The sequence below is a fragment of the Phyllostomus discolor genome, chromosome 14 (assembly GCF_004126475.2).
Source record: "Phyllostomus discolor isolate MPI-MPIP mPhyDis1 chromosome 14, mPhyDis1.pri.v3, whole genome shotgun sequence".
NCBI lineage: Eukaryota > Metazoa > Chordata > Mammalia > Chiroptera > Phyllostomidae > Phyllostomus > Phyllostomus discolor.
Genome location: NC_040916.2, coordinates 45,695,303 through 45,710,974, shown reverse-complemented (window position 1 = coordinate 45,710,974; position 15,672 = coordinate 45,695,303). Strand labels below are relative to the sequence as shown.

Genomic DNA, 15,672 nt, shown 5'->3' with positions numbered 1-15,672 from the left:
GCAGGTGGGAGAGCCCAACCTCCATTAATCTTCTGAGAGGGAAGTATAAGCATAATATATAATTATGTGTATCTATAAAATATTATCAATACTATATGAATACTATTCTATATAAATTATTTAATATATTTCTATTTCTTCCATACTAGTGTAAGAAATTTTATTTGGTTCTAACTAACATTATTTAAGAAATACCAAATTCTCTTTAAAAAATATTAAACCTAAAATTTCTATCACCTTTTTGGCTCACTTATTTAGGCCCTTGTAGCAATTATAAGTAGTCATCGCCCTAGGAGAAAGATAAAAGTAATAAAAATAATATATAATAATGTTTTATATATTACTTACAGTAAGATAAATGATCCACTAAAAAGCCCAAGACTTCAGTAGCTTAGGGCAACTGAAGTTTAATTTATGCATCTATCATATTTTGAATTTGGATTGTTAAGGGGGCTCTCTTCTACCCAGTCACACAGGGACTCTGTCTCTGCCGTGTGTAGTTCTATCATCTCCCAGAATCTCTCTAGATATACCACAATGCTATGAGAACCAGGAATTTGGGGTATAGATAAGAAAATTTTGTTCCTAATTAACAAGTCCAGAGGTGATCTTCATCACTTCTGCCATATTCTCCTAGGCAAGTACAGATTACACGATCCTATCTAGTTAATAACACTGCAATGTATACTTGAAATTTTCTGAGAGTAGATCATAATTGTTCTCAGCACACACACACACACACACACGCAAATTAACTATGCAAGGTGATGAATGTGTTTGTGAGAATTATTTCACAATGTGTATGTATATGAAAGCATCATGGTATACACAGTATATATGTACAATTTATATTCATCAATTATAACTTAATAAACTGGAGGAAATTAAATAAGTAAAATAAATAATGCTGCCATTAAAAAACAAAAATAGAAATAAATGTACTGAGCTTTGAAATCTATGACATGCTTGTACACAGGAAAGTAAGAACACAGATATCACTGATCCCTCAAATGCTGCCATAGCATATTCCTTTGATCATCAAGTATATATTTCCTATAAACTTGTTTCCTTTTTTCTCACACATAATGAAAAAATCAGCACTAGGGACTAAATTCTTTTTATCATCATCCTTCTCAATGTCTGGAATCTCTAAGTGATGTTTAATCTCACCTACATGGTAAAGCAGTGGAAAGGGAGGAACCATTCACATATCTGAATTTTAAGGATATTTGAATTTCCCAAGGGCAATGCCTAGTAAGAGATTGTGTGTTGAACTCAATTCTGGGTTAGTGACTTTTGTTTCTTCTTACCATGAATCAGAGGACATGGCTGGCATACAAAGTCAGGAGCTCAGAGCTCTCTTGTTTCTGTGTTGCCCCCAGAAAAGAGAGACTTCATGAGAGGCAGGTTCTTCAGGGCTGTAACATCATGTCTGACAGATGCAGTCAATCCTGACAGTCCATCCCCAGTGACATCTGCTATCCCTGGTTCACATGACATCTTTTTTTTTTTCATAAGGTTATCAACAAACATCTCCTTTATTTTGTCTTTCAAGGGGCTTCCTCCAAAGTCAAAACAACTCATTTTTAAAGCAGGAATTTTAGCCTTTCCTTTCCTCTCCCAGTCCCAGACCCACTGAGAGATGAAAACCAGATGGTTCACTTATTATCACCATCTGCATCAATTCCCAGAAAAAAACAGTAATGCCTTTTGTTAATCTCCCCATCTACTTAGGAAACTAGAATGTTCAAAATAATTCATCTGAGCTAAAGATTAGGGTCCTTTCAAAGAGGCATGGTTTTCCTGGTCCCAGAAGCTTAGAAGTTCCCCTTGATTTAAATCATAACCATCCAAAAAGCCTCTTTGTTGTTCATAGCTACGATAACTCAACACAAAGGATGGACAGTGGGGACAGGCTCAGATGACATCCTTGTCAAACACTAAGTCTCAAAAAAAAGTTAAGCTAGAGATTTTTATTATAAATGCTGGAAATAAGTTAGCAGTAAATCTGAAACTCCTACCTTTTTAAGGTAGGACTCGTTTTCTGATGAAAATTCATCTAGCCAAGATTTCCCACTGACCTACAGTTCAAACTTTTCTGTACACCAAGTTAGACTACCTACTTGGAACTATTCACAAAATGGCATTTTATTTGATTGGGATCTCTTAGCATTCTAATGATATATTTATCTAAAATTGTTTGCAGTTTGTGCTTAAGGGTACATAATTTGTACTTCCCATTTAGAGTACACTTGTGGAAATTGGTTCAGAAAAAGGAAAATAATTTCTTTAAAGATAGATATTAAGTTGCCAGGAGGATATGAACTAGATATTATGTCTGGGGTACTTTTAGTGATATTTTAATTATTACTCTAATTTTATTAAGAATCTTAATATCAAAGACATTGAACTAGACAATTTGATGATCAAAAGTTAAAGTCTTTACTTCATGACCCTATGACCCTATGATCTATAGAACATAAAACATGAGGGTAATTTGCAAACATACTTCACAGAAAGTGATTTCTAGAGAAGGCAAGGCAGGTACTGTGCTCTGGAAAAGGGGGAAGGTGACTTGAATCTGGCAGAGAGTGTCTGGGAGGAGAGCCATGATGGGTCAGCCTGTATGGAAGCAGCAAAAGGATGGAAAGCCTTCCAGAAAGCATGCACACACGTGAAGCAGAATAAAGCACCTTTAAGCTTGTTTTCTTGAAAGTGCACAGGAATCACCAAAGTTTCCATTTATCTTAAATTCAGGGAAACAGAAAGAAAGAGAAGGAAGTATCTCACATCTGAAGGAACATTAAATGAGACATATTTATCATTAAGTTTGTCTTCTTCTTTGTTTCACTGAACCACTGCATCAGCTTTTCTGTCTCTTAGTCCAGCCTCCTTTAACCATGAGTTCCCACCAGCAGAAGTAAGTGAAACACCCCACCCTCCCCAGCTCCAGCAACAGCAAATGAAACAGCCCTGCCAGCCTCCACCCTAAGAAACATTTGTTCCCATAACCAAGGAGTTGTGCCACACCAAGCTTCCTCAGCCTGGCCACACCAAGGTACAAGAGCTGAGTCACCCTAAGTTTCCAGACTATACATCCCAACTATTTCCACAAACCCATCCCAGGAGAAGATGAAGCAGAAGTAATGTGGTCCATAGCCATGCCCTTGAGGAGCTGACCACTGGATGCTGAACCCCTTCTTTCCTTCTGCTTCTGTGTCTTTATTTTCTGTAGATTTTATAATCAGTATGTTTTGACCCTGAGTCACATTCTTACTTGCATCTAAATACTTGCTATGAAGTCTTCCTTGTATTCACTTTAGAGGTCCACTGAGCCTCTACATTAAGCAGGAGTCTTAGTGGTTCTGTTAGTCTTCAGCTGCTCAGGGTTCATCTGAAGAGGGAATCTAAATGGGAAGAAATGCATGTTTCCTGCTCTGTCTCCATTAAATCACTTTTAAGTCCACTCCTGACTGTATGTGTCATTGAGTGACTCTGCCCCATTCCCTGTTATTTCATCATGAGTAAGGCCTATAATCAGAGAGGATTTGGTGCAGACATCATCTATCTGTCCTGGTACAGTGTATTTCCATGAGTGTGTGTGTATGTGTGCATGTGTGTGTGTGTGTGTGCGTGACTGCATTTAGGGGGCATCCCAAGAATGGCAATGGCTATTGTGTAATGGAACCCAGAGCCTGTCACTTTGGACAGCCATACCTGGAGCGGGGCTCTCCTCTGACACTGGGTTGAGTCATGCCTGAGTTCCATAGTGCCTGCTTCAAACCACTTCGGATCCTGAGGCCCCACCCCAAAGGCCCCTGTGTATTCCCCAAAACCTCACTGCTACATACTTGAACTTAATTGTTCCAGTTTTCTTTACTGATTTAACCCACAAATACAGATTTATTCAGTGACTTAAAACTGGAGGTGAGTTTTCGGCAGGGATTAGGAGCACATGATCCAGGTGAGGTGTGTAATCAACCACAGTGCTGGGGAAAAGCTGGTCATTAAGTTGTAAAATATTAGGTGAGAAAAGAGACTTAAGAGCATCTGGTATAGTCATTCTGTTTTTCAAGCAAGGAAAATGATAACCAAAACATTAATTAGAGTAACCCAGAAATTGATTTTGCATCATACCCAGATCCCAGTTCTCCAGACACCTGCCCCTCACTCTTTTCTGCAGCCTAATCTGGTTGATTTCACAGGGAACCAGAGGGTGTAGATCTGTGTTGAGTGGGTTGGAATATTAGAGAGCTGCTTCCAGCAGTAGAGAAGACATCATAAGTTTTCAGAAGGGCTACAGTAGTTCTTAAGGAACAAACTTCATTTTATGCTAATATGCATGGTCCATAACATCAAGGTGTGAGACAGGTGGCAGGAACAAGAAATCTAAATAAGTTTAGCAAGAATTCAAGATATTTGGAAGCTTGTAAGACAGAAATTTTCCAACAACTCATTACAAGGTGATGAGTAGTTGTCAAACCAGCAGGAGAAAATGATGTCTCTTGGGTCTGTACGTTCTGCAGACATGTGATGTGGCTTCATATTACTGCTGATTTCAATAGTAGAAAAGTCTACATAGAACTCTGGGTCACTCACAATTAAATAGGCTGATTCTGAATGGGGAAATGAGCTCTATGATACATTGCTCTTACAGATGTAAAATAATGTTACTCCTATCCTTTGGAGCCTGCTTTTTAAAACATATGTATTTTGTTGTGATATAAAATTTACCATTTTAATCATTTTAAGTGTATAATTAATTCCCTGGCATTAAATACACATACAATGTTGTATATTTTTTATAAAATGTATGCAAGCATATGAGTTTATGGAAAATAAAAAATCCTGACACTGAACACAGCAAAATACAGAGGTGGACAAAAGTAGGTTTACAGTTGTGAGTACACAAAACACAGAGCTTATCTGCCTATTGTAATCATCATAACCTGAATGTCTTTTTCCATACAAATAACTGTAAACCTACTTTTGCCCACCCCTGTATAAATAGTGATTATTTCTTACTGCTTTATGTTAGTACTCATTTTGAATAACTTTATGTTTTCTATACTACATGTGATATGATGTTATTTCTTTTTTATAACTTTTTATAAAAATATTTTAAAAATACAGAAGTCAGTGAAGATGTTGCTAAGTAGAAATATATGCCCTGCGCATCCAGAGCATTCCTGATGCTCTGCAGCAGGTCCCATAGCAGCAGCCCAAGAGTGGGGGATTCCACATCCTGGTGGGACATCCCATGTGTCTCTCCTCTCCACACAACTCCATCCCAGTTCTCATCCTCTGGTAGAGGTGCTGAATACTCCAGTACTCCGCTCACATTCACAGCCTAAGGACCTCAAATCCTGCCCACCAAGTGACAGTTGAAACCACCTAAGGGGTCAATAAGGAGTTGTCCCCTTCTCGTCTCAGCTCCTTATCTTGCCTCAGTTTCTCTCCTTCACTGTAACTTGGCAAAATTGCCCCTCACTGGGCAGAAAATTTAGAGAGTAGATACTGCTTCTCATGAGGAACTTGAAATTCAAACTATGTACAGTTTGGCAAAATCCACATCCACCGCCTGGGAGCTGATCAAACTTGTACAGTTAAAGAAATTCACATCGGTTTCTCTTCATTGTTGGGACAGTTAGAGCCTGTTTATTTCCTAGGTAAATTTCACACAGCAATGGGGGCTTAGAAACAGAAAACTCCACACTACTTTCCTAGTGAGAAAATTATAAGAAATATGACGGAATTTTCTAGAGCTCTGGGACATAAAATATAATTACCAACAGTACACTAGTCTATTTTTATGATATATAAGTTGTAGTTTATCTTCCAAAAACTATTTTTAAATGCATATATTTCATCAAGATTAACAAAACTCAAAGTCTATGAGCAATTTTGTTATAAATATGCTAATTATGATACTTTTATCATGCAATGCCTACTTGTATATATTACTTAAAAACAAAAAATCATTTGAAATCTCTTAAAGCAATGGTTTCTATCATAGTCTGTATTTAATTAATATCTTTCACCACATCCTAGTAAGCAATTTGTCAGGGTAGATTTTCTTCTGAGACAAAAGTCTCCAAAATATCTGTTACATCATACAAAAGAAATTTTATTTTTCGTATCTATACCCTATTCCATTGTGTGCTGGCAGGAACTCAGACTCCATCCCCTCCCTGTCTCACAACTTTTAGGGCCACTCCTTCCCCTTTATGCTACTAAGCAGACAGAAAAAGAAAGTGGAGGAGAAAGCAGGCTTGCTCTTAACCCCTAGATATAGAGGTGACAGTCTGCATTTCCAATGACAGTGTATAAGCTAGATGTCAGCCACATGGTCCAACCCAACTCCACATGGCTGTGTGCTCCAAAATAGGAGAAGAGGCTATTGGTAAGCCCTCAAATCTCTTCACAATCCAGTCTTGGGGTTGCTAAGTATCTATCTGCTTTCTTCTTTCTATACTAGACACACTCACCTCTTGTCCCATGTGAGATAATTCAAAGTCCAACACAGTCATGGCATCCACTTCACAGTCCAGGATCTCTGGGTAATGTGCAATTTTCTCCATTGTGTCCTCTCCATTCAGAAACCTCTCTTCTTGATCCAGTAAACTAGAAAACATGAAAATTAGTCCTTTTCACCCCTCCCATACTCCAATTTGCAATCATGGAGCAAGGACAGGATAATTTCAGTAGAAACTTCCACATGGTGAAGGGAAAAGAAAAGGAGATAGCCAATATCCATCCAATCCACAGGAATTCTGAAATATCTCTGAGCAAGCACGATAAAGTCCACTATCCTATCGTGGATGATGCCAATTCTTTGATATGACATGGGTTCAACTTTCTGAAAGCAGTTTTGGCCTCTGGAGGTTATTCCTTCCTCATCAGCCTCTCCTAAAGTGGACAGATGCCTTTCTCTGGCACAGTGCAGGTTATGCTGTTCTTTCTGCATCAATATTTTTTAGGCTCTTCAACACACTCACAGCTTTCACAGTCTGGCTTCATGGTTTCTTAGGCAAAACAATTCCATCAAAAATTTTTCAGGCTTCTGGTTTTTCCTGGGCAGCCCCCTTGGCAAAAGTCTATTTGAAGTTCTTTTCTTGGCCTAATTCTTAAGCTATGCACTAATTTCTTTGTCTTTTTCCTCCCATTTTCCTTTTTTTTTCCCATGGACTGCTACTGCCCTAATGTTCTCTGGAATAGTGTGTATAGGAAGACTCCAACTTTATTCTCACTTTGCTGCAGATATTTGTCTTAAGACCTTTGTTTCTTTAGTCTTATGTATTTTTGTTGAAATTTAGAAGTAGTAAACTTTTCCTACCTAATTTCTCTACTCTAATAATTCATTTTCTTGTTAATTGTAAATTGGCCCATTTCCTTCATGAACTCAGTATTTTGTCAAAGGATTTCAGTAGTAGCTTATATCAAATTTCTGCATCTGTATAGCCACTTTTTAAAATAACTATAAGATTATTGAGCAAATAGTCTGCTATTCAAATAATAGGTAACAATTTTACTGACTGTTTTAACACAGTAACATTTAGGAATATGCTGGGGAAAGGTAAAGCAGGGGTGTACTGGTATCTACTAATGCATGGAGTTCTCTATTCTGAGCACATGTGAAGCCCATACTACTGATACACCACACACACAAAATCCAATGTGGGGATGGGGAGAGAAGCCAGGTTGGTGAGCACTGCCCCATTGGCTGAGACACCAAAGAACAAGACTGTGGTGAGTTCTGGGCCCATAATTAAGGTAGGAAAACCACAGAGAGTTTTCACTGGGCCTGTGTAGCCAGGAAGACAAAACAGATGACTTTCTGCTAGTAGTAAAGGGTGTGTTAGGGTAGTTTTCCCCAATATTCAGTTACTCTCACACCAACACCCGTATTTTACAACCTTTTTTAAAAAATATATTTTATTGATTATGCTATTACACTTGTCCCATTTCCCCCTCTTTATTCCCTTCTGCCCTACACACTCTTCCCACCCACATTCCCCCCTTTAGTTCATGTCCATGGGTCATACGTATAAGGTCTTTGGCTTCTCCATTTCCTATAGTATTCTTAACCTGTCCCTATTTTCTACTCACCATTTATGCTAGTAATTCTCTATACCTTCCCCCTCTCCCCCTCCCACTCCCCCACTGATAACCCTCCATGTGATCTCCATTCCTGTGCTTCTGTTACTGTTCTCGTTGTTTGCTTAGTTTGTTTTGGTTTTTGTTTTAGGTGTGGTTGTTAATAACTGTGAATTTGTTGTCATTTTACTGGTCATATTTTTTATCTTCTTTTTCTTAGATAAGTCCCTTTAACATTTCATAAAATAAGGGCTTGGTGGTGATGAACTCCTTTAACTTGACCTTATCTGAAAAGCACTTTATCTGCCCTTCCATTCTAAATGAAAGCTTTACTGGATAGAGTAATCTTGGATGAAAGTCCTTGCCTTTCATGACTTGGAATACTTCTTTCCAGCCCCTTCTTGCTTGCAAGATCTCTTTTGAGAAATCAGCTGACAGTCTTATGGGAACTCCTTTGTAGGTAACTGCCTCCTTTTCTCTTGCTGTTTCTAGGATTCTCTCCTTACTTTTAATCTTGGGTAATGTAATTATGATGTGCCTTGGTGTGTTCCTCCCTGGGTCCAACTTCTTTGGGACTCTCTGAGCTTCCTGGACTTCCTGGAAGTCTATTTCCTTTGCCAGATTGGGGACATTCTCCTTCATTATTTGTTCAAATAAGTTTCAATTTCTTGCTTTCTCTTCTCCTTCTGATACCCCTATGATTTGGATGTTGTAATGTTTAAAGTTATCCAGGAGGTTCCTCATTTTTTGAATACTTGCTTCTTCATTCTGTTCCTGTTGAATTTTCATTTCTTCCTCCTGGTCCACACTGTTGATTTGAGTCCTGGCTTCCTTCCCATCACTGCTGGTTCCTTTTACATTTCCCTTTATGTCACTTAGCATATCCTTCATTTTTTCATCTAATTTATGACCAAATTCAAGCAATTCTGTGAGCATCCTGATTACCAGTGTTTTGAACTGTGCATCTGATACTCTGGCTATCTCTTTGTTGCTTAGTCATATGTTTTCTGGATCTTTGATCTGTTCTTTCATTTGGGCCCTTTTTTTTTTTTGGTCTGGACATGCCTGTTACATAGTAAGGGGCAGAGCCTTAGGTGTTCACTAGGGCAGGCAATCCCTGTTGCTGCCTGGTGGAGCTGCCTGTGGGTAAGGGGTCTGAGAGGGAACAATGATGCTTGCTCAGCTCTCTGCTGGTTTTCAGTCACTTCCCTGCTACCTACAATCAAGTTGGGCCCCTCTGGTGCTTATTCCCAGGTGGGTAGGCTTATGTACATTCAAGAACCCTGTGGGTCTCTCCAATGAGTTCTCCTGTGAGGCTGGGAGTTTCCCCTGCTCGTGCCTCAACCCCCACAGGTATTTTCAATCAGGTTTTGAGGCTTTATTTCCCCACACTGAAACCCTGGGTTGTGTGATCTATCTCGCTCGATAGAGCGAGTGCAGAGGTCCCACATTCGAGTGCAGAGGTTCCTCCCAGTTTATCTGCACTCGAATGTGGGACTGCCAGGTCTGCAATCCACACTTCACCAGGTCCACCAACCACCACCTTGCTGCAAGTCCTCTCTGTCCAGCTTCCCGACTCCACCCCTCCTAGCGGTCTGGATGAATGTTTCTTCTTTAACTCCTTGGTTGTCAGACTTCCATGCAATTTGATTTTCTGTCAGTTCTGGTTGTTTTTTGTTTTTCAATTTGTTGTTGTCCTTCTTTTGGTTGTGTGAGGAGGCACAGTGTGTCTACCTATGCCTCCATCTTGGCTGGAAGTTACCACAACCTTATATACATGTGCTGTAATATTTGCTTAATATATCTCTTTAGCATCACTTCATAACAAAAGATATTTTTAAAAAATTCACAAGGATATATTTACCATATTAGAGTAACTCAGTGGAATTTTTATCACATATGACAAACTAAAGCCACTAAAGGAGCATTTCCTGTCTTCAAAAGCCTCTTATATGTGACTTTAATCCACTCTGATAGGTAACCATTCCTTTGTAGAATAGAAATTTTCAAGAAAACCCAAGGAATGTAAGGGACATTTGGTTTCCTGAAGAAACACTCTGTGGTGCATTTTATTCTGAATGGATTGTTGCTTCTGCCTAAAGAGGTACCATGTGAGAAGAAAGATTCATCCCTGTCCTAGTGATGGCTGATGGCAGAAGCTAAAAGTAGTGAATAAATTTACTTTCCTTTGGCCCTTGCCTTCCTTCTGTTTATGGTCTCCAGTCCAACCAATGTCCCTGGTTCATGCCAAGCAGGCTCTAGCCTTGGAGTATTTGCATTGGATATTCTCTTGACCTGGACCTGTTTCTACAGATATTCTAATATCTAAATTTTCACCTCCCTCAAAACTGTTCTAACACTGCATTCTCAATGAGGACACACAACTCCCACCTTTTTCATGCTCTCAATTGCTTGCACTGAGTATTCCTTTTTCCATAGCATTTACATAATTCACATATTCATCATGTTTCTTTATTATTTATTTCCACCCTTTTCTATAGTGTGTGAATTCTACAAGGTCAGATATCGTTGTTATTGTTTGTCAATGCACCTCAAGTGCTTGGTACCCTGTCTGACTTATTGTGGGCACTCAAGAATCAGTTGGATGAATGAATTGGAGGAGTTTCTTTTATCTAGATTTGGAGATCCTCAAAATGTTCCATTGTCACCAGCAATTTGTCAAAACTACAAGGCTAGACAAGGCCTCCAGTGCTGAGCACGTACTCCAGTGGGGAAATTTCAGGACACATCATCACCTGACACTCTCTGACTTGTCTTTTCAGGTGACTTGACTGAACCTGCTCAGTCTTGAAATGTTCCACTTTCTTCCAGAAGGCTGCAATCTCCCACACAGCTAAGCCTGAGTTCTTGAGATCCATGACAATTTTGGAGCAATCAGATTGTGGTTTGCATCTGAAAAAAAAAAACAAGTTTCTGTGTTTTTAACCACATGGTGAGAAGATATAGAACCCTTTGTCTGGAGATGAAGGCAGAGTATGTATCTATAGCCACCCATCACTCCTGTTCACCACCCCCATTTTTCCAGCCTGGCTCCATGTGTGTTAACTCTCTCACACTTCTGGTTTGCACTCTGAACAGTACCTTGTTCTATAGGTAACTTGCACTTTAGTATCATGAAACCTTGGATCAGGAAAGGACAGGAGGATCTTGCACAAAGCCCATTCAAGCCTACATTGGAAGGGCCACATGACAGTGTGTGGATAAGAGGTAGGGCAGAAATAATTCATAAGAATGCCCAAAAGGTGTCTGGTACAGTTAACCAGTAAGATTAAGAAAGGTCAGGCTTTGGTATAAAGAAATTAACAGCACCCTATCATCCTGACAAGGGCATCAATGTGAAAGTCAGAGGCATGTGGGGAGATGCTAGTGGCAGTCAAAAGCTATATGGCTTCCAGTAAATTTGCTGGCTAATCCAACACTGCTGATGAAGAAATTGAGCTTCCATGTATAGTATAAAAAGGTTTAATACCCAGTTATTCACTACACTTTAAACAAAAGAGCAGGAGGGTAAAGAAGAAATTCAGATGCTAGTGGAAAAGGTGTTGGCTGGGGGAAAGGAGGCACAAGTTGGGTAGGTGCATCAGGCCAAACCTAGAGAATATTTAATGACAGCCCCAACCCTTTTGCAACTAAGGGTGTGGGTCCAGGAAAGACATGAGAGTCAGAGGCCCAGACTCAGAGCTGAGGATCAAGTCAGCCAGGTTCATGGAGGGCCACAGAGCAGGAAGCAAGTTGCCCTAGGTTTAAGAATCCCATCAGATTAGCAACAAAACATGCTGGGAATTCCCTTTGCAGGGTCCATAGAGATGGAGTTTGGGTGAGGAGAAGCTTGTATCCAAGGGTAGAGGAAAGCTAAATTGATGCAAGAGGCCTTACACTCAGGCATAGTGATGGCAGTGGCCCAGCCCAAAAGAAACTGCCTGCTTAAATTCTAGAAGAGAAACAGATGGGTCAGGATGATAGCTGAAACACTTGTCTCTTGCTGAACCTTTACCCCTCTTCTCAGCTCATCCCATGTGGCTTGTCACAAGGGAGTATTTCTCTTATAAGAAATTTCCTAGTTCTCAAAGCAGCCTCTTGTGTCTCATAACAAATAATGGCATTTATCATTTATTCATTCATTCTATAATTGTCAATCCACTGAGAAGTGACTATACACCAAGTACTGTATGGGAATAAAGAGTAGAATAATGCCTAGATGGGGCCAGTGGGAAGAGCTCCTGGCAATGGCTGGCTGGCCCTGGGTTCTGGTTCAGGGGAGAGGGAGGTGACATAGCTGTGGAGCCAGCAGGTATTCCACAAAATTTAGGTGACAAAGTTAAGGAGGGAAAATCTACATAAACCCATTGGTTTGAAGAATGGTTTGGATTTTCCAAATGCCCCAGCTCATTATAGGTTGTATAATAAAGACAGACCTTCATTAGTGACTTCAATTCCATTTTATCTTGAGCAGAGTAAACTCTGGTATAAAGGGTCAAGGAATCCCAGGTCCCATGTCCCCATGTTGCCCCCAGGAAGAGACCCCACAAGAGGCAGTGTCTTCAGGGTCCACTGGCACATTGGACTGAACAAGTGGATGGGTAGAAGAGCCAAGGTCCTCTGGGGCTGCTCAACCTGATCATCTTCCCAGATTTTCAATCATCATCATCCCCATCAATCATCAGGGTCCCCATGCCATCTTCTGTTGACTCTGAGGTCTCTCTTGGAGTGAAGGATTTTAGGTCCAAAAGAATCATTTGGGCCTTGCTTTTCCCCTTCCACACCTGAGTAGGTTAAGGAATGGATAAACAGAATTATTACTTTTTACCACCTGGGGAAGTTCATACAACCATGCCCTTGGCCTCCCAGGAGAACCAGAAACAACTTTTTATCTCCACATCCATTTCCAATACTAAACAATTCAACAAGCCCAGTCAGTGCCAAGGATTATTGCTCCAGGAAACAGGGCTGTTTCTGGTTCCAGGAGCCCTAGGACTTCCTCCTCTCACCTTTCATCCTACACCACCCTTACCCTAAACACTACACTTGGATGCAAAGGACCCTCAGTGGGGATAAAGCTTAGGTGACATCATTGTCAGTCAGCAAGTGCCAAAAATGTGTCAAGAGGGTGGTTTCATCACAAAAACTGAACTAACAGGTAGATGAGGGGACTGGGATGAATCACATTTGGCAGCAAATAATTAAGACACAGCAGTTCAAAAAAAATCTCATTTCCTTGAGAGAGGTATCAGTCACTATAAAAAGCCAGTTGGCTGGGGACACCACAGCAGATCCAAGTGACCACGCAGTCTGCTCTTCTCTGCACACCAGGTGAGTCTCTTTCCTTGGAACTTTTTACCATTCACTCAAAGTTTTTTATTTTTATTGAAACCTCCTTGTTATTTTTGCTCTCTTTTCCCCTACTATTGAAATTCAGCTATCAGAGTTGTAGCCTCTAGAAATAACTTGGTTTTAAAAGTTTTCACAGTTTGGGCTTGAAGGGACTTAAGATATTATCAATTCTGCCCCATCAGTTCTTGCCAGAGAGAAGAGGATTGTGTAGGACTCTCAGCAGGATAAGTCCTGCTACCTTATGCTTAGTAGAACTTACAGTGACATTATAATTACTTCTTTATTCATAACCTTAATACAGAGAAATGTATTCTTTCACCAAATTGTTTTGTGAGAATTTATTATGTTGGCACTTTGTCTGCTAAAAACAATTTAGACAACAGGGAATTTATTCCATGAAACTACAATTTATAAAGGAAAATAAGACATGGGCAGGAAAGCTAAAATACTATGTAGAAAGTCACATGCATGAAGCAATAAGGACAAGTAAAGGGCTGTGGTAGTTTGAGGACAGAAGTGATTCTAAAAGACTCACTCTAGAAATTCCTCCCAAAAGTATCATATGAGGTAATCTGTGATCCATGGTGGCTGGGTATTTTTGGACAAGCAGAATGAGGAGAACATTTGAGGCAGAGTAAGGTGTGAGTGAGGCTAGAGAGGGGATTATGTGGGGTTCTAGAAAAGTCAGTAATTATCTTATAGGTGATGAACCATTCTATTATCAGAAATATGTGAGGTGCTGAAGTTACTGGGGTTTGTTTTTCAAATAATATCACATTTCCATGTGATCCCAATATTGTGCTCTCACATTTCTGCCGAGAGCCTGCAGTTGTGTTGTTTTGCTAATTGGGTTTTAAGATGTGCCTGGAGGAAAGAGAGCACTGGGAGAGACCTGAGTGGAGCAGAACGAACTGCCTTTCTGTTCCCCCTGTTCAAAGGCTCAGAAATCATCGAGGTGTTCTTAGTGGTAAAGGGAGAGGAAGGAGAACCTTTGCTTCTTAGGAGAACTGAAGTGGCATTGAACATGGCCTCTTCCCTAGTTAATCCCTGTTTAAACCATCTGTTCTGATCTCTAGGTCCAGCCTCCTTTGAAGCATGAGTTCTCACCAGCAGAAGCAGCCTTGCACCACACCCCCCCAGCTCCAGCAGCAGCAAGTGAAACAGCCCTGCCAACCTCCACCCCAGGAACCATGTGTCCCTCAAACCAAGGAGCCATGCCACACCAAGGTTCCTGAGCCATGCCACCCCAAGGTGCCAGAACCCTGTCACCCAAAGGTTCCTGAGCCATGCCACCCCAAGGTGCCAGAACCCTGTCACCCAAAGGTTCCTGAGCCATGCCACCCCAAGGTGCCAGAGCCCTGCCACCCTAAAGTTCCGGAGCCATGCCCAGAGCCAACAGTCATTCCAGCACCAGTTCAACAGACCAAGCAGAAGTAATGTGGCCTATACCCTTGAGGCCACCACCACCGAATGCTGAATACCCTCTCCCATTCTGCTTAACTGCTCCATTTGCCATGCAATTAGCACACGATCACCAGTAGTCAAAATCTTCCCTCATTTGCACCCTAAAAATAGGTGCCATGAAGCTTTCCTTCCCAAACACTCTGGGCCTCTGAGCTTCTGAATGAGGCTGATGGTCTTGGTACCTTAGAACTTTAGTTTTCAGCTGCTCAGGATTCATCTGAAGAGGAACTTAAGGTGAAAACAAGTGGATCAGCTCTGTTTTGCCCCCATTAAATGCACTTTCAATTTCACTCCTGGCCGTATGTGTCGTGGTCTGACTTAACGTCTTCATTCCTTTTCCTTATGAAGTAGGACCTGTTCACAGACAGGTTGGTGAGGAAGGGTATCATTCAGAGACTTCAGATCCTGGTTCTAGGCGGGTATGGAGTTTTCCCCACTGACTTTGCCTGGGCTGGCAATGGGAGGTTCTGTAATGCCACCCAGAGGCTGTTGCTTGGGCATCCAGGGCTGGAGCAGGGCTCTTCTCTTGCAACTCAGTGGGTCACACGGGAGTCTAATTAGTGCCTGTCATCTCTGATTCTGACTCTGACTCTGACTCTGACTGACTTTCTAAGCTTCAGTGCCTTGCCCCTAAACCTGGCTTTCAGACTGCTGACTTATCCAGCTAATTTCTGTTTATTTCAAGGGATGTTGTCCCTACGTATGTGATTCTGCTCCTCTCCACTCATTTCTTTCTGATACCTGTGACTCAGTTTCTCA

At 40.8% G+C, this 15,672-nt stretch overlaps 1 protein-coding gene across 1 annotated transcript; it reads left to right on the top strand.

Moving 5' to 3' along the window:
* Window positions 1–13,338: 13,338 nt before the first annotated feature.
* SPRR1B (small proline rich protein 1B) lies at window positions 13,339–15,203 on the top strand. Its single transcript, XM_036015132.1, has 2 exons — window positions 13,339–13,428; window positions 14,526–15,203. Exon 2 carries the CDS (start codon window positions 14,545–14,547, stop codon window positions 14,884–14,886), a length of 342 nt encoding a protein of 113 aa, XP_035871025.1. The 5' UTR covers window positions 13,339–13,428; window positions 14,526–14,544; the 3' UTR covers window positions 14,887–15,203.
* The last annotated feature ends 469 nt before the right edge of the window (window positions 15,204–15,672 follow it).